At 39.6% G+C, this 24708-nt stretch overlaps 1 protein-coding gene across 3 annotated transcripts in view; it reads left to right on the top strand.

The window, feature by feature from the left end:
- The first annotated feature begins 593 nt into the window (after positions 1–593).
- LOC100759529 (regulator of microtubule dynamics protein 2) overlaps positions 594–24708 on the top strand; it is a 42778-nt gene continuing 18663 nt past the window's right edge. Inside the window, exons 1-3 of one of the 3 annotated variants that reach the window (XM_027426036.2) lie at positions 594–724; positions 4374–4842; positions 11548–12438. In XM_027426036.2, coding sequence (XP_027281837.1) covers positions 4391–4842; positions 11548–12438 — 1343 coding nt within the window. In that variant the 5' untranslated portion in view covers positions 594–724; positions 4374–4390. Of the gene's footprint in view, positions 725–825; positions 2301–4373; positions 4843–11547; positions 12439–24708 lie in introns of those variants that run through there. The other 2 variants (XM_027426035.2, XM_035447467.1) reach the window with 2 other exon arrangements.

Raw genomic sequence — 24708 nt, 5'->3', positions numbered from 1 at the left:
ATACAATTAGCTTTGATTCTTTGTAAAGCAGGTGTGCATCCATCTTTAATTCTCTTAAGTACATGGTAGGGACTTTAGTAATTAAGAATGTCCTCAACAAGCCAATGTTTAAGCCAATCATGTTCCAAGTGAGGGACTTGTGAGCTGTACTTTTAGAGTCTGACACAATTATCATTGTACGAACCACAGAATGTGAAGCTGGGCAAAACCATCAGTGCCTGGTTTCGAACTAAAGGCAACCCAAAGCAGCTGGGAACTTTCATCATTAAAAAGCAACGTGCGCTGAAGTAAGGGAAACTAGAAATTAGTGCAAGATGTGACGTCTGCGTTTGACTGACATACAAGGTTCAAAGCTGTGCCAAAACCGGGAATGAGATAAGGGCGACGAGGGGACATGGAAGCCACCGGTGGCAGTGACCGGCCAAGGGACACGGAGGGTGGAGGGGGCGGCGCCTGCGGGACGCTCCGCGGGGCTCGGCATTCCCGGCGGTGAAAAGCAGGCGGGGGACCGACAAGCGCCGGCGGGAGGAGGCGGGAGCCCCGGGCCGCTAGCGGCTCCTCCCCCGGCGCCTCCGCTATCTGGGTCAGACGCGAGGGCCGTGGCGCCGGACCTCGGACCCCGCGGGCTCCGGGGCTGCAGGCTGCTCTCCGGTCCTCGCTCGTCCGCCCGCGGGCCCCGGCGTCCCCGGCTCCGGCCACAGAGAAGCGCTCACCGCGATCCCAGGTACGTACGCAGCCGGGGAGGGGGCGACACAACAGGACGGGTCCGTCGGCACGGGGCCGTGGGGAAGAAGGCGGCGGCACTTCCGGCGGAGGCTTCACTTCCGGGTCGTGGGCCGGCGCCTGCTGACCCGGCGGCGGCGGGTGTCTTGGCGGAGCCCAAGTCGCCGAGGGGTGGCAGCTAGGCCAGGCGACCACCGGAGTGGGCACCCCGCCTCTGTACCTGCCTTGTTGTGTCCGAGTGCTCCCGCGCTAAAATAATTTGGATTCTCTGCCTATTTTATGCAAACATGAAAACCTGACTAACCGCACTACTAACATTTGCAAATAAGTCTAAGGGGTCCCAAATTTAAATTATAGATAAGGAAGGGCTTGGAAATCTGATGAAATATGAGTGCTGGAACCCAATTGGAGAGCACTGGGTTCTCTGCATCGCTGTACTCAATCCGGTTAATTCCTCCACCCCACCCCCAGGGGCTCAGAACGTTTCCTTTGGAAACTTGAAGCTGATTTGTAACCTGTAATGTTTCTTCACCCTCTTGGTAAAGTTTTTCCTTTCTGTGGTTTGTGGCTTACAGCATTTTATATCCTCCCCCCAGTCCCCAGGGGCAGCCGATGAATTGCTTATGAATGCTACTTGGGACCTCACTCTGAACATTCTAGTTATGTTGCAAACATGATTTTAATATCCAGAGATGAAAATTACAGCAAAAACATGAAGTTTTTCTTTAAAAGCATTTCATATCCTGGTTTTCTTGGAAGTCAACATTTCATTGTTTCACTAGCGTTGTTTCACTAATAATCAGCTAATTAATCATGTGTCATTTTAGATAATTTATAAAAATAATGCTATCATTGTCCATCATAAATGGTTTACAACTTGGAGTTTGTAATGATAATTTTACATCTGAAATGCAAAATTTGCATCTTAAAATGCGTTGTAAGTTCTGCTCAATAGATTTTAATTGTTTTGCCCATACTCAGTACAAGAATATACTACTATAAGCAAAAGTATAAAAACAATATAATTTTATACTTTTAAATTATACTATAGGCAAGCACAGATCCTTACAACTTTGTTATTTCTCTCTTTCATCAGTGTAATTTTCCAGATGGGCACAAAAACACACACTGATTTATTTCTTGCTGTACCTTACTAGTTTTTCAGTGTTGTTTTGCAAATTATTGACATAGAAGCACATTTTATCATAAACTCAAACACTGACCTATATGTTTCTAATGGGGAGATTTTTAAACAAACGTTGGCTCTATCGATTCTAGTTCTTCTCTGATGATTTTCATAGTTTTGATGTCTTATTTCGCCTTTTAACGTCTCTGCTTCTGTCAGCATTCTCCTGCATGTCCTTGCTTGATGCTTTCTGGTCCTGCATGCAGCTAGATGTCCCTAGGATTTAGGAAACAGGAACCCAGTGGTAACCTTCCTCACTTCTATAATCAGAAAACCCTCTGGGTAAATGACAGCAGTTTGTCTGAAAAATAATAATGGCGTTATTGTTTTGAACTCCTTCAAAGAGATAATTTGCAACCTGAAGAGATAATTTGGAACTGGCTAAAGAAAGGTAAAAGTTTGATAGTTTCTCATGTGTTTAAACCTGGGGACAGGTTTTTCTTTCTCAGACTTTCACTTCTGTTTATTTACTTGCTAAATGAAAAAGCTTTCAGATGTGTGTGTTTCATAATGTAAAGTTCAAGGCTGGCCTGGCAGGACTGGGCCAAAGAACTAAGTCAGCATAGAAAATGCCTTGTGCTAGACTTTAAGATAGGCGTATGAATTGTGTATATGTGGGGTTGGCGGAGGGACAGACAATGAGTGCATGCTGGGCCTCATGTATGTTAAGAGCTGTACTATTCGACTGTCCCCCAGCCCTACTATTTTTATTAATCAGTGAAAAACACAAACAAACTATACTAGGAATCTGAAAAGAAATATTCTTTTAAGCAGCTTCTTGGAAATAGACTCCTGCTGTCTCCTCCCCCTTCCATAGGTCATTTCACATAGATCAGTTAAAGCACTTTGTCCAATTGGCCATGTAGTATACAAGAAACAATAGTGCCTTGCTAGAGTATGTACAATAATAAGGTTCTAGTCATAGATATACAATCTAACTCAGGATTGATGTCTGTCTAGTATTTCTGCCCTGGCTTTCATGCCTGGCTGTTTTGGACAAGAAGCAATCAAAGAGAACTTTCATAAACTCCTACGTCTACCCATTTAACCTGAATTTCTGCTAATGCAATCTGCCTTATCTTTTGTTACTATGAATGAGTGGTTTGTGTTCCCATTAAAAGTCAACCTTGTACTTACGAACAAGAGACCATCTCCTTTGCCTTCTTGTTTGTCGTTTTTACAATTCTCTACTACTTTGTGAACTTCCCTTTTTAATTGGATCTTTCGTATTGGAAAATAAAGCTTTTCTTGACCTTTTGCCACCATTTCTCTCTATATAACTGGCATTCTTTCTCATTTTTTCTTTACCCATCCCTTAGGCCAGTATGCCTTCCTTTGGACTAAATGAATGTCTTTAGTGTTCTGTTTTTAATCCCCCACACATAACACACACACACACACACACACACACACACACACACACACACACACACACACACAGGTTTATCTTTGTTTTTGGTTTTCTGTCCCAGACTTTGGACTCTTGTCCTGCCTTTTACTTTCTTGATCTGTTATAAATCTACAGTGTGTTGTTGTCACTTTGGCTTTAATAGAATCCATTTTATAAGTAAATATTAAGATGAGAAGACTGACTTTTATGTTTACCCATATTTGCCACTGCTGATATGTGGCATCCTTTGTGCACATTAACTGTTTCTGTCTTGCTTATGCTTGAAGAATTTCTTTCAGCATTTGTCATTTGGTGATACTAGTCTCCAATTTTAAACCACCCCAACAACAAAAGCCCCACCTCTTTCTGCCTTTGTGTCGAAAGGCATTTCACTGACTATGGAGATTTCACTTGGTAGAGGTGCCCCCATTCAAGCATTTTAGAGATGGCACTTCATCCTTTTCTTGTTTAAATGGCTCCTGAGGACACAACCAATGGTAACCCTTCTCCTTCTCCCTCCACCCACCCCTCCCTTCTTCCAGCTCTCTTCCCCTTTGATTTTTCTCTTCTTTATTTTCTTTTGGTTTTTCCAGATGGGGTTTCTCTGTGTAACCCTGGCTGTCTTGGAACTCGCTCTGTAGAGCAGGCTGGCCTGGAACTCACAGAGATCCTCTTGCCTCTGCCTCCCTCCGAGTGCTGGGATTAAAGGCAAAACCATCACCACCCAGCTGGACAACTTGAACTCTTAAATACTTCCCTCAAGCTGATGATACTTTTGCTCCTACTTATCAGTCCCTTTCAAATATAATTAAGGGATAAACTTCAGATTGATTTAGAAAGTGTAAATTCAGAATTAAAGTCAGTATTTCACACTAGACTTCAGTAATCACCTTAAGCAAATAATTCTCTTGAGGTATGAGTTAAAAAAGCACTTACTCATAATGTAGTTTAGCTTATGATTTGTAAGGCTTTTTGATGACAAAGGCCTATCTTTTCTAGATTGAAAAAGCATCAATATTTTTATCCTGCACAGAGAAACATTGTTCATTTACATTTTTCCTTCTTTAATTTTAGAAACTAAAAACCAAGAAATGCCTCCTTCCACAAACAAAGAACTGATCCTTGGCATCATGGTGGGAACTGCTGGAATCAGTTTGCTGGCCTTATGGTACCACAAGGTCCGTAAACCAAGGACAACAATGAATTTGCCTAAATTTCTTTCCCTGGGTAAGAAATTCGATTCACTAACTTTGCAAGATGAAACACACAGTGAACAAGGATCATCAGTGGTCTTTCAAAGAAGGCAACTTCAGATACTGGAAAAGTTAAACGAATTACTGACCAACATGGAAGAACTTAAGGAGGAAATCAAATTTCTGAAAGAAACGATTCCAAAGCTGGAGGAATATCTACAAGATGAACATGGAGGGAAGGTAACAGCTCATAAGATCAGTCCTCAGCACAGAGCTAGAAGAAAAAGGATGACAACAGTTCAAAGTGCAGCAACAAGTAATAGCTCAGAGGAAGCAGAAAGTGAAGGAGGGTAAGTGTCCTTGGTGTTTCCATCTAACTGATCACTTCTCACACTGTTCCTGTTTTGTAGGTAGCAACTCACTCATATGCTCTGCTCTGAATGGAAATGAAAGCAATGATTGCTTTGCCTTAGATTACAATAAAAAATGTTAAATATTACTGATATTTTAGATAGCTTAGATCACATTGGCTAAAGGGATGGATAGATGGATGGATAGACAGACAGACAGACAGACAGACATAAGATGGCATCCCGTTAGAGTTAAGGAAGGCCATCATTATTTTCCAGAATAGATAACTTATTTTCTAATGTGGTTATTAGAAATAACCAGTAGTAAGTGGCATCATGTAAGAGTTAGGGAAGACAATCATTTGCCAGGATGGATAACCTATTTTAGAATGTTATTATTGTGTGGCTTTTCTATACAAACTCCCTAGGCCAACGTGGTTCAGTAGAACTTCTTGTGATGCTAGAAGTTGACTATATCAGTGCTGCCCAACATAGTAGCCACTAGCCATGTGTGACCCTTAAGCACTTAAAATGTGGACTGGAACTACTGAGGAAAGGAACTTATAATTTTGACTCATTGTAATTATAATTTTATTTCATGTAATTAAATGCAACACTTGGAACTAATAGATACTGAATTTTATTGCAGGTCTAGAAAACTTAGAGGATATATAACTGATTCTGTTTCATCCCTACATGCATTAATATCTTTAATCTTAGCTCTAAGAACAAATGTTCCCATAGTTCGGAAGCCAATAATCTATGAATTTAAAACATTGGCCTTGGGTAATATTTTTGAAGAACAAAATAGCCAGGTTTTTGTCTGTTTGTTTTTTAAGGATCTGTACAGAATGTGATAGCTCCTGGCATCCTTTCAGAGGGGGAGTAAGGTGTCTTTTACAGAGTAGGTACCAGTAAGAATGTCTTAGCTGAGAGAGCGAGCTGCATACTTTCTGTGGAATTAGAAGGTGTCATCTGAAGACAAACGTAATAATCAAGTCTTAGACATCAGTGCTAGGTCCAGAATTGCCAAGCATCTTTTTGATGGTTGGGAGAAAGACTATGAAGTTCTTTTGGTAGGGAACAGTCACTGATGCCAGAGTAAGTGATCAGGTCTAAGAACTTGGTATTCCTGAACAGTAACAAAATGCCCTAGTTTTAAAATGAGAAAGTGGGGTGTTTAGAAAGCATCTGAGGTACACTGGGAAGTGTGAATCGGAAGAGAGACCTGGGAATTTCCTTGAGAATGGGTAAGAGCAGCTAAGTACTCTAATAGTGATCAGAAATCTACCACATTATGGAGCATCACTGAGAGGTACAGAAGAGCAACCAGTGCTTATCCTGCCTGCATGGACATCTTTCATCAGGAATATTGGGTGAGGTTTGAGCAGTCCCTTCACAGACGGGACACATTCTTAGAGCCAGGAGTACAAGCTAAAGTGGTCAGTGGCCTGTATTCTTAAAACCCTGTCTCAATGAATTTAAGCCTGCTTTCTCAGGAAAGTCTAAAATTCTAGAAAGAGAAGCAGCCCTTGTTCAGTTTAGAACAAATTAAAAAGAAAATAATTACAAAATTTAATTAAACTCTAAATATTGGGATAAGTGTATAGTGAATGTGGGTTCAAGGAATATTTGTGAAAACTATGAATGGCAAACCAATATGGATGTATCCAAACTTTAAGACAGAGACAGTGACACAGTACTTCTTGCTTGTTCATGGGTATTTTTGTTAGCAGTAACATACAAGGGTAGGTTCAATACAGTCCTACTAACAGACTAGACTATAGGAAATGCCACTAAACCAAATAAACAGGAAGAAAACTTTCCTATTTAACACTACTTTTAAAAAGTTTTTTAAGCAAAAACAATCATTTAAGTTATTTTTTGAATGAGATACAAAAAGATGAATCATGTTTTTGTAGATAAATATCTGTAACCAAACCATCTTCCTAGGCCTTTTCTCTCCCCCTGGAACTTGCCTGATTTCAACCAGCTTCCCACCAGACACTCTTTAGCCACCACAAGCATTTCAGAGACCCCAGGAGAAAACCAGTCAAGTCCAAGGCATCTGCCAGTTAGATTGTGCTAACTCAGGATAACCAAATGATGGTGAGGGTGGGGCAGCTGACTGGTCCCAGCTTGCGGAGTCTCCTAGGAGACCATTTAACTCTGTGGGCTGAAATACAGACCTTGCCTTGGGGGATTGTTTGTTATTGTTTTTGTCATTTCTATTCTTACAGTTATTTCTTTCTGTTGAAATACAGATCTAGGTTTCCAGACAAAGACTCAGAAGTTGATGATAGTGGTGATCTTGTAGCCCTCAAAGTTTTTATAGTTAGAAAATGATTTTTTCAGGTCTATTAAAAATTTAACATTGCAATTGAAATCTTTTCTTTAGGAGACAGTCATTACCTTAATGTGCATGCAATCTTTGACAGTTTCAGTGTTTCTTCTACATGTATGTTGAAGTGGTGTTTTTTTCCTAAATTTTACAGAAATGGCATTATGTGATGCATTGTTTTTGTAGATGTTTTGCTTTAATGCTTTTTCTGTTTTGAGGCTTTTCCATGTTGATGAGTGTAAACATGTTTCTTTTTTAAATGTGGTACTGCATTCCATTGATGGGATATTGATACTTATATTGTTCTATTATTAAATAAAACTCAAGAGTCAGCTATCAGAGTAAAAATGTGATTGATCAGAGAAACTGGAGAAGCAACCAGTGACCTCTCTTTCTCCTTCCTTGTTCCAAAAAGGCTCATCAATCTTTCTAAGCCCCTCCCTTCTACTTCCCATGTCTCTCTATATGTCCTGGGTGCTCCAAAACCTCTATGGCTAATTCTGGTCACCTAGTAGCTATATCCACCCTCTGATTCAAGGTAAACTTTATTGGCAGTCTCGGGAGTGTCAGAGTGCAATCAAAATATCCCACAGCAGGATATAAGTATGCCTTATTAGTGAATTTTTAGGTCACCATTTGTTTGCTCCCATAAATAATGCTTCGTGAATGCCCTCATAATTCCTTAGGCATATGTGGAAGAAGTTCTGGAAAGCATGTGTTTGAAGTGCTGACTTAGAGACTGTGTGTATTGCTTATATGTATATAGTAAGTCTCACATGCATATTAATAAGTCTTTAAAGTACTTCCGGTTCACAAACCTGACTGTTTGAGAATACTTAGTGTTCCATATTAATACTTGTAGTGTCAGTCTTCAGAATTTAGACAAAATTTATGAAGATGAAATGTTAACTAATAATTTTCAATTTTCTGTTTCCCCGAATATTAGTAATGTTGAACATATTCTCATAATATGTTTGCAAATAGATCTTCACTTCCATGAAGGGGGTCGGGAGAGAGAGGGAGAGGTGAGAGGACTAGAAAGAAAACAATAGGAATACAGCTGAAGTCCCTCTTATTCACTGACTGTGTGTCTACTCTGTACCAGGCACTGTCTGAACTCTGGGGGCACAGGCGAGAACAAAAGTCTCGTCAATGCAACCACTATTTTTTAAGATGAAGCAGGATGTTGAAGAGGAACACTTTTAGTCATTTTAACCAGAGCCCCAAAGGTGAAGAACCACACAAAACCTTTCAAGTGCTTGGCATCCTGTGTAATCAGGTGGTGGCCCTCCTGGCAAGGACAAGGACATACTGAGGGGTTGAAGCCATTGCCCAGGTGAGCACTCAGTCACCTGCAGCTGTGAAAGGAGACTGCTGCAGAGATGAGAAGTTATTCCATTGTTGACATCCCACTAGTATGCTTGCAAAGGCCAGATTCTGTAGGAATGGGTGTTGTTGCTCCAGTAACTGTGTATTGTGGCACCAGTACTACTGGAATGGGTGGAGGCGAATGAGTCTGCAAAGGACACTGAAAAGTGAGACAAGTATGTGTTGAGCTTGGAGAACAAAAACAAACAACCCATCCCAGAACAAAGCAGAGAACAGAAAAGCTGAGGAAGACTGAGGTTTCCAGAGAAGCAGTGGCCCTGTGCTTTCGTCATTCCAACCCAAGTATGCATCCTGGCTCAGCTTTGACTACAGAGATGGCCTCAGTTCCCCAAACCTGAATTCTTTTCTTAAAATGTAGCTGAGGTTAGTGAGATGGCTCAGAGGGTAAGAGCCTTTGCCACACAAGCCTGACAACCTGTGTTCAATCCCAGAACCCAGGTGGAAGGAGAGAACTGACTCCCAAAAGCTGTCCTGTGACCTCCACATGCATGCCATGATGTCATGACTTGCACACCCCCACCCCCAGACAAACATATAATAACAAGTGAAATTGCTTTAATTAAAATGTGGTTAATGGCTGGCGGTGGTGGCGCATGCCTTTAATCCCAGCACTCGGGAGGCAGAGGCAGGCAGATCTCTGTGAGTTTGAGACCAGCCTGGTCTACAAGAGCTAGTTCCAGGACAGCCTCCAAAGCCACAGGGGAACCCTGTCTTGAAAAACAAACAAACAAAAAAATGTGGTTAATAATATATGTATCTTGTTTTTTTAGCCTTAGTTGAGGTAATGCAGGCAGGTGCTTTGCTCCCTGTCTAATCCAAAATGAATTTGGTAAAATAGCAATTTTTTTATCAGTTAGAAGGGAAGTTGACCTGGGAAAGCAGCTTAGTGTTAGTGAAGCCCCTGCCTAGCAATTGCAAGGCCCTGGCACCATAAAGGAAAGGATTAAATGTATCAAATGCACTAAAATAGGGGCAGGGATTTTTTTCTGCAAAAATTTTAGGAATTGAAGACATAAAGGGTCTACTCATCTCCCAAGTTCTGCCACTGGAGTGTGAAAGTAACCGCTGACAACATGGGTAAGATTGTGACTCTAAAAACAGTTTGTTTGTTTGTTTGTTTGTTTTTTTGGTTTTTTTTTTTTCAAAAACAGGTGGCAAGTAGAATAAAGATAGTGGGTTACTTGAGCTATGTCCCTTCCTGTAACATAATCTGTGGCAAATACAGGTGTCTTGGGGCCCTCTGCATTGCCCTAGGGCAGTGGGCCAAGAAAGGCCAGCCCAAAGATTCTGGCTATTAGACTGTTTGCTCTGTCAAGAGTCTGATGTCTCTTGTTGCTGACCTAGGAATTCCATGTCTTCTGTAAGAGGTTAACCGATTTGATTGCATGTAGAATAAAATCACATCACAGAACTAATAATTCTGTGTTGGAAACTGAGAACTGTAGGCCTCTTGTAAGGAATCTGTTGAAGGGTTTTCTGAAGCAGAGTCTTAAGAAGGGAACAGTGACTAAAGGAGGTGTTAGAGTATAGAAGGACATTGTGCAGCAAATAAAAGTATTTGTGAGAGATATATACATACTTTAGAGACAATACTCTAAACTGAGATAAGGAAAGAGCTCTTTTCTTGTAACTCTGCTAAACTTACTGTTAATGGGTATAAGTTGTTCAAAGAATAATAAACATAGCAGATCTCCTTAGTCTATGCCTATGAGCCAGACATCAGAGTGCTATGCTTCCCTGCCATTGTGAATAAACATTTGCTGCTTTTTAAATGTCTCTTCCCCGATTTGTACATCATCAGTACAAATGTTTAGGTGTCACCTTACCACTTCACTGGATGTAAAGACATTGAACAAAGAATATTCAAGTGATAGAAAGAAGGATTAAGAGACCAAGTATGTATAAGATTTCCATCCCAAGGAAAGAACTATGCAGAGATTGTATGTGTTATCGCCTTCATTCAGCTACATTTTTACCTCTTGATTTGTCAGCTGACTCCTTGAACATAAAGAAATCGGAATACACATCCCATAGCCATAGAAACTTCAGCTCTTCAGAAAGGAGAGCCACAGTGCAGTTTTATTGTAAACCAGTGTCATTAGGTTCTAGAGTCTGCCGCCATCACATTCTGTGTTGGTGCTGTGGTAGTTCCACGTGCATCTTAAGTATTCAGTCTCCTGACAGCTCTGTCATTAGGTTCTAGAGTCTCCCACCATCACAGACTATGCTGTTGTCATGGTAGTCCCACATGCAGTTTAAGTATTCAGTTTCCTGACCTGTTCCACCTACACAGGGCATTTTACGTCTTATGAATGATGGCCTAGAAGGGAAAGACTTGCTTTGGATTAAATTCAGTATGGGAAAATGCTTAAGGTATGCCTCAAAGACAAAGCAAAATAAAACAAAAAAACACTTCAGGTGTTTCATGTTTTGTGTGCTGAAGAACACTGAAAGTATTCAGAAACCCAGTGTAGTGCTGCTGTTGGGTTCCCACAGTAACTGGAAATCTGTGTGTTTAGCTGAAGTATCCTCAAACCCCAGAAAGATTTTTGCTTCTTCCATGGCAGATATGTTAAAATGTAATTAGTCAATGGGATATGGGTTTATATTAGTTAATTCCCTTAAATATGATAGTCTGGTAGGAGATGGGGGAGTTCTAACTCTCTGGGAACTTATGCATGATGTCATTTTATGTTTCCCTTCATTTTTCTTTCCTTCTGTCTACCTCCCCAAGTCCTTCACTCTCCCCACCCCTGAGCTTTAACAGAGGGGGCAGACTCTCGTAGGGAGATAATCTACCTATCTACATATTCTTTGGGGTATATCTGTATGCCATTAATCTTAGCCAACCCATTTTCTAATTAACTGTTGTTTCCCATTGGTATGGTAGAAATTACTCTCCAGGAGACTTGATAGGTCTCCATTCAGCTCTGTGTTTGCTTTTTCTTCCTCATTTGGCCTTTTTTTCGCTCTAGCTGCTGGAAAGAGGACCCACGCTCCCAACAAAATTATCCTGAAGATCTAGTTCCTCCACAACACGAGCATCATGGATCCTCTTGTATTTTACAACCAAAAGTAGCTCTGAGTTTCATAACATGTCGTCCTTCTTCAACATGTAAGATAAGTAGAAAATTCTCTTGTTGCTCAAGTGCATCTAATCACTTATTTGGCTCTAGAGGAATACACACCTTACTGACAAGACTTCAAAGGAGATGGAGACAGCCAAGTAGAGTTAACTTTGATTCTCAGGAAGACATAACTTCCAATGCCACAAGATCCTCAGGTTTCTTTAGTGCCATTACATCTCGACGATATTTTTCATCCCGCAAGCTAAGTGTAGTTTCCTGTTACAGGAATAGCATTCTCTATGATCCTCCACAAGGCAGTCTGAACTTGCCTTGTGCAAACGAAATTAAAGGCTTTCCTAATAAGTCAACTAATATTGATGCTCAAAAAAATATATGCTTCTCTAATTCCGAACGTGGCAATAAACGCTTTCCAAATTTGGAAACAAAAGCCGTTTCTCCAGGCCAATGGACTATTGAGAGAACATCTTACCTACCAAGCCTAATGGCATCCCGCTTTTCTCTTCCAACTGTTCTTTCTTCTTCCAGTCAAACAAATATATCAGTTGCTGATGGCCCAGAGAATGGCCAACTACATACGGATTCGGAAGATGCCCTTCATCACAGGTCTCAGAGACACAGTAAAAATTACTCTCCAGGTGACATCGAACAACTTCGGTCTCAGAATATAACTTCTGCCGCGGATGTCAATACCATAATTGTTGAAGTTACCTCAGGCCCCTTTGCTGCTTCACCTCCAGATGAAGACACACCTTCACCTATTGCAATGACTGGAATAAGGTCACCTAGATTTTCCTTTCTCTGAGAATGGCAGCTCAAATCAGAAAATTTCCCAGAAATCAGTCTCCAAAGTCACTAGAAACCAGTCCTCATTTCTCTTGGGAATCTGTTCTTACAGCTGTACTGCAGTGGGGGAAAGAGATTTCTGTATTGTAGTCAAAGTGTAATAGGGTCTGGTTTTGAAAGGTTATAAACATTTTTGAATGTGGAAGCCAAAGATGATTTCATGTTTCAGGCTTCTGTCAGATTACACTGCAGAGATTGGCTAATCCTGGCTTTCTAAGTGAATATTATATATCAGAGTCTCAAAATGACACTAAGTTTTTATGTGTAACCTACCTGAATATAATTTGTCCTCAGAGTACAGTGCTTCCTTTCATCCAAATCACTGGAGATGGTATCCTTATATGATATGTGGTTATGATGATTGACTCATATTTTCATTCATATCAGCTTTTACGCATCAGAATTCTCACATACACATCACACTGACAAAAGTTTTCATTAACATAAGAATTAAATAAGGTAAACAGTAACATAATGGGAAGAAGTAGCTTATTTAGAACCCAGATTTTTAATTACATTGATTTATTTGGGGGTGGTGCATATACATGCCATGGTGTATATATGGAGGCCAGATGACAGTCTTTAGGAGGTCATTCTCTTTACCATCCAGGTCCCAGATATCAAATGCATGTCATCAGGCTTGGTGATAAATACCTTTATCTGTTGGGCCATCTCACCAGCCCATAGCCCAGAAATTTTGACTAATAACTTATTCAGTATTTGTATATGTACAAATCAGGGAACTCAATGAGCTATGGAATCAGAAATTTAAGCGTGTGTGTGTGTGTGTGTGTGTGTGTGTGTGTGTGTGTGTGTGTGTGTATGTATGTATGTATGTATGCATGTGTGCATATATGTGTGTGCCCCTCAAAACTGTATTTTAACTATTTTTTATTCTTTTTCAGTAGGCAAAAGTTATATAAGTACTCTCCCAAAAGTGATGAGTAGAGAGATAATTTAAGCAACTAAAAAGCATTTGTTTGAATATAATTAGACTTTGTTCAAAAAAGGGTTTGTGTTGTTTTCAGGTATTTATCATAGTAAAATAAAACCCCAATCATTAGGTTGAAATGTTACTTTTACATGCAAGGGTTTCTACTCATCTTAGCATATCAAATATTTATTTTTAATTTTAAATGTATTACTTGCAATGAGCATGAAATTTATGTATCATTGAAACCATTCTGAGGTGTGTAGTTCAGAGGTATTAAATATATCCACAGTGTGATAGGACTAACACCACCACTTATTCCCATGGCTCTTTTCGTCTTGTAAAACTCAAGTTCTACACCCATTAAATAATAGCTCTCTGGTTCCTTTTCTTCCCATACCCTGTCCACTAACCTTTTGTTTTCTATGAGTTTGACTAATTAAATGGCTCATATAAGTATAATTGTTAGTATTTGTCTTTTCCAACTGACTTATTTCACTTAGCATTATGTCATCAAAGGTTTATGTAGTATATACCAAAATATCCTGTCTTATTTTGAAAGGCTGAATAACGCCCTATTTTATTTATGAATTACATTTCACCTGTGTTTTCATCTGTCAACAGATAATTTGGGTTTCTTCTGTGTTTGTACTGTGGTAATTCCACTATGAACTTGGGTGCAAATGCTCTTTGAGATGCTGCTTTTTAATGTCTTATTAGCATTTATCAATTATACATAATAATGAGTTTCACTGTGACATTTTTATACATGTACACAATGTATTTTGATCCTATTTATTCTTACCTTCTTGTTTCCCTCTTCCTCTGATCCCCTTTTCTTAACTAGCCCCTCACTTGTATTTCATCTCTTTTTTTTTATTACTCAATTTCATTATGGTTACTATGGGAAAATGAGGAAGGTTTGTTTAAAGTAACATGGACACCTTACTAGAAGCTATGCAATTGAAGAAAGTATTTCCCCATCAAACATTAATAATGTATAAATTCTCAGAGATGGAAAGGGCCTCAGGAGTCTCTCTCCATTCCATGACAGGACTTTGCCAAGTCTACTCTGGTGCTGGCCTTGTGCAGCATCTGTAACTTCAAGAGTACAGCAGTCATGCGATGCCAAGTAGTCAGCATTCCACACCACACACTGCTTCCATCAGCTTCCATTCTTCCCACCTCTTTTGTGATATGTCCAGAGTTGTGTGTGCATTGGGGAGGGGTAATATGGATGCCCCGTTTACAGCTGAGCATTCAGCAGTTACTTATTCTAAACACTTGATCAGTTGTGTGTCTCTGCAGTTACTGCTGGCCACTGCAAGAAGAAGCTTTTCTGGCTGAAGCTGACAACACTGATCTACTGTCATAAACATAGAGGACAGTTTGACAGCCATGTCATGCCCAGTTAGCAAAGCAACAGCAGTAGCCTCCTCACTAGGGACTGTGACCTTCCCAGCCATAGGCTTTTGGCTGGGTTTATAGTACCAGATATTAATTACCTCCTGTGCAGTAGGCTTCAAATCCTATCAGAAAGCGGGTTGGTTACTCTTCAAATAGACTTGCCATTATTGCACTTGTGTGTGTATCTTGCATGGACAATAGTTATTATTGCACTGAAGGGTTCATAGCTGAGTAGCTGAGTGAACTATTAATGGTAATTCTCTCCCAGCATCTGCATAGCACTTTCCATCAATTTGAGGGCTAGCCAGGCAGAGGAAGCTTCCAGCTCAGTTCCAGAATGACTTCTCTGTCATAGGGCCAGGGCACATGGTAAGATCTTACTTTTTAGACTTTGAGTCTGTACCGAAATTTCTAGATCATATTATAATCTGATCTTTAATTCTTTAAGGAACTATCTTAATGTTTTCTGCAATATCTGCACTAATTTTACATTCAAACAAGGAAGGCACAGGATTTCTTTATTTCCTTAATTTGTCAACATCTGTTTTGTTTTAGTGGGTGGGAAGTGACATTTCATTTGAGCCTTAATCATCTTTTGGTGTGATTCTCTTTGGGGATAATCTATTCAAATCCCTTGCCCTTTTTTTTTTTTAAATCAGATAGTCCATTTTGTTGTTGCTCTTTTAGGAGTTCTTTATGTATTGGGGATATTAACTCCTTATCAGAGATATGAGTTGGAATATTTCCTCCATATGTCCCTGTTGAAGTTTTACTTTGCTGACTGTGTTCTTTGATACAAAGAAGCTTTATAGCTTGGTATAGTCCTAAACTATTCATCTGTTTTAATTTTTTCTTTCATTGCCTATGCATTGGATATTGTAGTCAAGAATATATTAATTCACTAGCATGATGCCATTATCTTTGTTTTCTTCTAAGGACTGTATGGTTTAGTTTTGTTGTGTGTTTCAGAGTTAATTATTGACTATGATGCTATTTAAGGAGGTAAGCATGTAATTTTTAAAGATGTATTTATCTGTTTATTTCTGTATGCCTGAAACATAGCTTGCTACATGGGTACTGACATCAGAACTTTGAACCTCATGTTTGACAGCAAGTGCTTTTACCTGCTGGGTGGGCATCTCTCTAGCACCACAGGACATGATGTTATCCAAACTGACTCTTTGCATATAGAAATGCAGTTTTCCCAGCACCACTTGTTAAAGATACTGTTCTTTCTTCCTCAGATGGTCTTGGTATATGCCTAGGAATAGAACAATAGCTGACTTACATAGTAGTGCTATCTTTAATTTGAGGAAACTCCAAACTGATTTCCATAAAGGCCGTATGAATCTGTGCTCCCACTAGTGGTGAATAAAAGATTCTATTTCACCACATCCTCTCCAAACTTCATTCAGATTTCTTGATGATAGCCATCTTGACTGGAATGAGATGGTATCTCAAAGTATTTTTGATTTGCATTTCCTGGATGACTAGGGATGTTGATCACTCTTTAAACTAGTATAAATTGGATGATGAGGAAGGGCAGAATGGAGGCAAAAAAGAAAAGACAAATTAATCACTCAAGGGGACATGAAAATATAATTCAACTCTTTCATAGTACTTTTTTTCCTTTTTGTGGTGAATAAGTGAATACAAATATGGCTGATAGTGAAGTGTCAAACAATCCGCAGAGCCCCATGGCTTCAGAGTAGCTGTCCATCTGTATAGGACAGAGTCCACTGAGCTGAGCTAAGACAAGTGCTTGAGTGACTGCCTTAACCCATGTGATTCTTTTATTTGTGAGTTCATTATAACCAAGAAGTTTTATTTAAAAAATTCAAAATAAAAGGGTCTTGGCATGCTTGCCAAAATAATTTGACCATACACTTTGGTGTGGGTTTACTCTCTTGGTTCTGTACTGTGTTTTGTTGGTGCATATGCCTGTTTTTATTCTCATGTCACACTGCTTAAAGTCTATTTTGTGATAGATTTGAAATTGAGAAATGTGAGATCCCCAACATTGTTCATTTTTTCAAGATTGTTTTGGCTACCAGTTGTTCCTTGTGATTTTAAATGAATTTCAGGATATATTTTTATTCAAGATTATTATTGATATTTTGAGAAGAACCACATTGACTCTGTAGACTATTTTGAATAATATTAGCATCTTCATATTAAATCTATAAACATACGATGAATTTCTTTTCTATCTTCTTTATACTCTTTGAGCAATGTATTATAAGGATGGTTCATGCCTAGAGTTCCAGCTACTTGGGAGGCTGAGGCAGAAGGATCACTTGAGTCTAGAAGTTTGGGATCATAGTGCTTCATGGTGATCAGGTGTCCACACTAACTTCAACACCAATGTGATGACTTCCTGAGAGTGGGAGACACCACGTTATCTAAGGAGGAATGAACCAACCCAGGTCAGAAGCAGAACAGGTCAAAACTCTCAGGATACAAGTCATTAAACTCCTTAAACTAATCTTTCATTCTTTGATATGCTGTTAGGAATGGAACCTGTTTTTACTGTTTACCTTTTATACAGCTCATTACTAATGCATAGGACAACTGATTTTTGCTTGTTGTATCTTCAGCTTTGCTGCACGTGTCTGTTACTTAGAGATTATAGCATGTGTGTATGTGCGTGCACCTACCTTTCTTGTGTATATGTGTGTGCCTGTATGTGCACATGTGTGCATTATGTGTATGTGTTTTTGCTTATGTGCATACATATGCATGTGCATCTATGTGTGCGTGTGTGCGTGCGTGTGTGTGTGTGTGTGTGTGTGTGTGTGTGTGTGTGTGTGTGTGTGTATGTATGTATGTATGTATATATGTAAAACATTTGGGTTTTGTTCTTTCCCTACATATAAATCAGATTAGCTGTGAGAAGAAGGCAACTCTTTTTCTTCCTTTTCCATATGGATGCCATTTATCTCTTCATTTTGCCTAATTGCTCTGGGTTGATCTTTGAGTGATATGTTGAACCAAACTATTGAAAGCAGGCAACTATATCCCATTCCAGGCCATCTTTCGTCACTGACATGTTACCCTTGTGCTTTTCTTTCTTTTTCTTTCCTTTTTTTTTTTTTCGAGACAGGGTTTCTCTGTGTAGCTTTGGAACCTATCCTGGCACTTGCTTTGGAGACCAAGCTGGCCTCAAACTCACAGAGATCTGCCTGCCTCTGCCTCCCGAGTGCTGAGATTAAAGGCGTGCGCCACCAATGCCTGACTGTGCTTTTCATATGTAATCTTTGGTACATTAAAGCAGTTTTCTTTAATTTTTATCATAAAAGAGTGTTAAATTTTGCCAAGGGCTTTTATTTTTATTTTTTTTTACATTAGTGGAGATGATCTTGAATTATTTCTTTGCCTTTTGTTGCTATAGTATATTATGCTGGTCTGGTTTATTTTCACATATTAAGTTACCCTTGCAACCAAGAATATATCCTACTCTGTTGTGGGGCATAGTCTTCCATGCTGTGTTGTTCAATCCTGTAAATGCTGTCTGCTTGTACTTGAGAATTTTTTTCCTAAACATTTGTCAGTGATATTGGTCTATCATTTTCTTTTCTGATAGTCTCTTTGTCTGGTGTTCTATCTGGACGATGCTGCTGACCTCACAGAATACATTTGAATTGCTTTTACCTCTTCAAGTGTTGGTGCAGTGAAGGGACACAAGAATGTTGCTGTCACCTCTACTTTAAATGTGTGGTACTGGGCCTGGTGACATATGCTTTTAATCCTACAACTCAAAAGGTAGAGTCTGGTGAATCTGTGTGGTTTGAGGCTAGCCTGGTCTATGTGGTAAGTTTCAGGCCAACCACATATGCAGAGTGAGACCCTCTCTCAAACAAAACATAACCTTTGGCAGCATACAAGGAAGCCATCTGGTCTTAGACTTTAAACTTGTTGGTAGCTTTTGATTACTAATTCACAAATCCTTTGCTCATTTTCAATATTAAGATTTTCTATGTCTTCCTTATTCAGTCTGGTACTTCTGTGTTTTGAGAAATTTGCTCATTTCATCTCAGTTATTTAATGTGTTCACATCAATTCCTCTTATAATCCCATTGCTATAAAACCAGAAGTAACGTCTCATCCTCCATTTTGGTTGAGCCTCCCTTTTGTTTTCAGTCAGTCTACTTAAATACTTATCAATTTTCCTGATCTTTCTAAAGAGCATACTCTTTGTTTTGTTGATGGTTTCTTCTAACATTTTTCTAGTTCTATTGTTTGTTTCCACTCTGATCACTACCATTTGTTTTGTCTTGTTTTGTGAGTTGATTTCCCAATGTGTAAATTGAGACTGTTGTTTTGAGACCTTCTTTATCGATATAGGAATTTGTAGTTATATAAATTTTCCTTTTATCACGGCTGTATTCATAGAATTTGTTATGTTTTCATTTGCATTCGACTCAAGAAATTTTGTAATTGTCATTATGGTTTCATTTTTGGCCTATTGGTTGTTTAAGAATATTAATTGTGGACTGAGAAGATAACTCAGTAAGTAAAATGCTTGCCATACAAACATGAGTACCCAGCACCTATGTACAAAGCTGTTTGTGGTAGCCCACACTTGTCATCCCAATACTGGCAAAGCAGAGACAGGCAGATCTCTGTGAGCTTGCTAACCGTTGGCCTCGCCTAATCAGTGAAACCCTAGTTCCCAGTGAGAAACCCTCTCTCAAAAACCAAGTGGTGCCAGTGAGATGACTCAGTGATAAAAATGCTTGTCATACAAGTTTGACAACCCTGAGATTATAAATGTGAAAGGAAAAAACTCCATGAAGCCCCTTCTCATTCTCCTAACTCCCTACCCCTCTTCCCATGCTCCCAATTTGCTCAAGAGATCTTGTCCTTTTCCCCTTCTCCAGGGAACCATGTATGTCTCGCTTAGAGTCCTCCTTGTTTTCTAGCTTCTAAGGCAGTGTGGATTGTAGGCTGGTAATCCCTTACTCTATGTCTAAAATCCACATATGAGTGAGTACATACCATGTTTGTCTTTTTGTGATTGGGTTACCTCGCTCAGAATGGTTTCTTCGAGTTCCATCCATTTTCCTGCAAATGTCAAGATTCCATTGTTTTTTTTCTGCTGAGTAGTACTCCATAGGGTAAATGTACCACATTTTCTCTATCCATTCTTCGGTTGAGGGACATCTAGGCTGCTTCCAGTTTCTGGCTATTACAAATAATGCTGCTATGAACATGGTTGAAGAGATGTCCCTGCTGTATGAATGTGCTTCCTTTGGGTATGTGCCTAGGAGTGGAATTGCTGGATCTTGTGGTAGACACATTCCCATTTTCTTGAGGAATAGCCATACTGATTTCCAAAGTGCCTGTACAAGTTGGCACTCCCACCAGCAGTGGAGGAGTGTTCCTCTTTCTCCTCATCCTCTCCAGCATAAACTGTCATTGGTGTTTTTGATTTTAGCCATTCTGACAGGAGTAAGATGGTATCCCAGAGTTGTTTTGATTTGCATTTCCCTGATGGCTAAGGATGTTGAACACTTTCTTATGTGTCTTTCAGCCATTTTAGATTCCTCTATTGAGAATTGCCTATTTAGTTCTGTACCCCACTTTTTAATTGGATTGTTTGGTGTTTTGGAGACTAGCTTCTTGAGTTCTTTGTATATTTTGGAAATCAGCCCTTTGTCAGATGTGGGGTTGGTGAATATCTTTTCCCAGTCTATGGGCTGTCGTTCTGTCTTGTTGACTGTGTCCTTTGCCTTACAGAAGCTTCTCAGTTTCAGGAGGTCCCATTTATTAATTGTCGATCTCAGTGTCTGTGCTACTGGTGTAATGTTCAGGAAGTGGTCTCCTGTACCAGTTAATTCAAGGGTATTTCTCACTTTGTCTTCTAGTAGGTTCAGTGTGGCTGGATTTATGTTGAGATCTTTGATCCATTTGGACTTAAGTTTTGTGCATGGTGATAGACATGGATCTATCTGCAGTCTTCTACATGCCAGCATCCAGTTATGCCAGCACCATTTGTTGAAGATGTTCTCTTTATTCCATCATATACATTTGGATTGCTTGTCAAAAATCAGGTGTTCGTGGGTGTGTCGATTAATATCAGGGTTTTCAACTCTATTCCATTGGTCTACCTGTCTATTTTTGTGCCAATACCAAGCTGTTTTCAGGACTATAGCTCTATAATAGAGCTTGAAGTCAGGGATGGTGATGCCTCCAGGAATTCCTTTATTGTACAAGGTTGTTTTGGCTATCCTGGGTCTTTTGTTTTTCCATATAAAGTTGAGAATTGTTCTTTCAAGATCTGTGAAGAATTGTGCTGGGATTTTGGTGGGGATTGCATTGAATCTGTAGATTGCTTTCGGCAAGATTGGCATTTTTACTATGTTGATCCTACCTATCCAAGAGCATGGGAGATCCTTCCATTTTCTGGTATCTTCTTTAATGTCTTTCTTTACAGACTCAAAATTCTTACGGTACAGGTCTTTCACATTTTTGGTAAACGTTACCCCGAGGTATTTTATGTTGTTTGTGGCTATTGTAAAGGGTGAGGTTTCTTTGATTTCTTTCTCCACCAATGTATCATCTGTATATAGTAGAGCTACTGATTTTTTTTTTTGAGTTAATCTTGTATCCTGCCACTTTGCTGAAGGTGTTTATCAGCTGTAGGAGTTCCCTGATTGAGTTTTTCGGGTCACTTATGTAGACTATCATATCATCTGCAAATAGTGAAAGTTTGACTTCTTCCTTTCCTATTTGTATCCCTTTGATCTCCTTTTGTTGTCTTATTGCTCTAGCTAGAACTTCAAGGAGAATATTGAAGAGATATGGAGAGAGTGGACAGCCTTGTCTTGTACCCGGTTTTAGAGGAATTACATTGAGTTTCTCTCCATTTAATTTGATGTTGGCTGTTGGCTTGCTGTATATTGCTTTTATTATGTTAGGGTATGTTCCTGTTATCCCTGATCTGCCAAGCTCTTTATCATAAAGGGCTGTTGGATTTTGTCAAAGGCTTTTTCAGCATCTAGTGAGATGATCATGTGTTTTTGTTTTTCTTTCTCAGTCTGTTTATATGGTAGATTACATTGATGGATTTTCATATGTTGAACCATCCTTGCATCCCTGGGATGAAGCCTACTTGATCGTGGTCGATGATTTCTTTGATGTGTTCTTGGATTCGACTTGCCAGTATTTTATTGGGTATTTTTGCATCAGTGTTCATGAAGGATATTGGTCTGTAGTTCTCTTTCTTAGTTGTGTCTTTGTGTGCCTTGGGTAGCAAGGTTATTGAAGCCTCATAAAAAGAGTTTGGCAATGACCCTCTGCTTCTATTGTGTGGCATACTTTGAGGAGAATTGGTATTAGCTGTTCCTTGAATTTCTGGTAGGATTCTGCACTGAAGCCATCTGGCCCTTGGCTTTTTTTGGTTGGGAGATTTTTGATGACTGCTTCTATTTCATTAGGGGTTGTAGGTCTATTTAAGTTGCTTATGTGTTCTTGATTTAATTTTGGTAAGTGAAATCTATCCAGAAAATTGTCCATTTCCTTTAGATTTTTGAATTTTGAGGAATACAGGTTTTCGAAGTATGACCTGATGATTCTCTGGATTTCCTCCATGTCTGTTGTTATGTCCCCCTTTTCATTCCTGATTTTATTAATTTGCATGTTCACTCTCCGCTGTTTGGTAAGTTTGGATAAAGGTTTGCCTGTCTTGTTGATTTTTCTCGAAGAACCAACTCTTTGTTATATTGATTCTTTGTATTGTTCTCCTAGTTTCCACTTTATTGATTTCAGCCTTCAGTTTAATTATTTCCTGGTGTTTACTCCTCCAGGCACTTAGCGCTTTGAACTTTCCTCTTAGCACTGTTTTCAATGTGTCCCATAAATTTGGGTATGTTGCGTCCACATTCTCATTGAATTCTAGGAAATCTTTAATTTCTTTTTATTTCTTCCTCGACCCAGGAATTGTGCAATTGGGCGTTGTTTATTTTCCATGAGTTTAAGATTTTCTGTTGTTGTTGTTGAATTCTAACTTTAAAGCATGGTGGTCTGATGTACTTACAGTTTTTCCACTTCCTCCCATATACACAACTGTTTTAATATACCTTAATTTTTCTAGCAATTTTTTGGAGATTTAAATGTTCTATTGTATTCCTCTGCCTATTGCTTCTTATTCCTAGGTACCCATGAGTCCAAAGTCTCATTACTGCTTTCATCATCTTTCAACCTTCCCCAGCCCAAAGTCCTTCCACAGTCTCCCCCAAAACACATGTTCAGGTCTGTCACAGAAATAATTCACTCTTTGGTACAAATTTCTATCTTAGTTAAAGTTTTTCTTTTGTGATAAAACACCATGCCATAAGCAACTTGGGGAGGAAAGAATTTATTTTGCTTATACTCCCATATCACAGTTCACCATCAAAGGAAGTCAGGACAAGAACTCGGGTGGAGCAGGAACCTGGAGGTAGGAATTGAAGAAGAGGCCAATAAGTGCTACTTACTGGCTTGCTCTCCATGGTTTGCTCAGCTTGCTTTCTTATATCATCTAGGGCCACCAGTTCAAGGGTGGCACCACCACCCACAGTAAGCTGGGCCTTCCCATGTTGATCATCAATCAAGAAAATACCCCACAGGGCAATCTGGTGGGACTGTTTCTCAGACTGATGTTCCCTACTCTCAGATGACTCTGGCTTGTCAAGTTAACATAAATCTAAACAGCACAGAAAGCAGTATTCATTTTTGAGAACTAAACTAAAGTTAGAGCAATGGGAACTTTTAAAAATGGTTCAGTCAGAAAAGGGCTTGCCACACAAGCATGAGGACCTGAGTTTGGATCCCCAGCACCCATATAAATGCTGGGTGCAGCCACACCAAGCTGAACCCTAGCACTGAGAGAATGGAGACAGGCAAGTTTCTGGCATGCTCTGACCAGCCAGTGTGGCTACCAGGTTAGCTCCAGGTTATATGAGAGCTGCTGTCTCAAAAAGCAAGGTAGAGAGTGACTAAGAGAGATAGCTGATGTCAACTTCTGGCCTCCACATACCATTCGTGTTCATCCCACTATACATGCACATGTACATGAACACACATACACCATACACATAAAATTAGGACATCATGTTCAACTGTGCATGAATGTGCAAATATGCACACACACACACACACACACACACACACACACACACACACACACACCACATTTTTAAGTGCCTGCTAAGTTCCTTCAGCTTGGTATATAATCTATTCACCATTCAGCAACATCCAGTGAACACACACTATGTGATGCTACTTTGGGTACCTAGCTCTTCAGTTAGTGAACCTTACCACTAAGAAGCAGGCATTCTTGTGGAACTGATACAGAAAAAAAGAACATATGCCCTAGGGTTATTATTTATAGCCTATTAAAGGGAATATTGCTTGGGGGGAACATCAGACATCAAGAAGAGAAAGAAAGACTCGGGCTGTGGCATTTAGATAGAATGATCTGCATGAGCCACACAGTTACATCAGTGCAAAGACTTGAGTTAAGAGTAGAGATTATGTTGCTGTCTAGGGAAAGAACATCCATCAGAGGGAACAGCAGGTAAAAGTAGGAGGTAGGGTCCATATGTGATAAGTCCTGAGATAGGAGCATGCATGACAGGCTGAGGGGCCAGTGTAGAGTTGAGTGACTGGGAAGGCGAGTTAGAAATTAAATCAGAGAACTATTAGGGGTGACGTACAAATTGCTCAAGTCCTTGCAAATAGTCAGCTCTTGGACCTTTTCTCTGTGTAACAGTGTGTGCCATAACATTTTCTAGCAGAGTGGAATAATCTGCCTTGCATTTTCAAAGGATGCTCAGGCCATTGTGCATAAGTCTAAAGGGAATTGGTGGTTGTTTCTGCCATCC

Source organism: Cricetulus griseus, chromosome 7 (assembly GCF_003668045.3).
Source record: "Cricetulus griseus strain 17A/GY chromosome 7, alternate assembly CriGri-PICRH-1.0, whole genome shotgun sequence".
NCBI classification, from domain to species: domain Eukaryota; kingdom Metazoa; phylum Chordata; class Mammalia; order Rodentia; family Cricetidae; genus Cricetulus; species Cricetulus griseus.
This window is presented reverse-complemented; position numbering and strand designations above follow the sequence as displayed.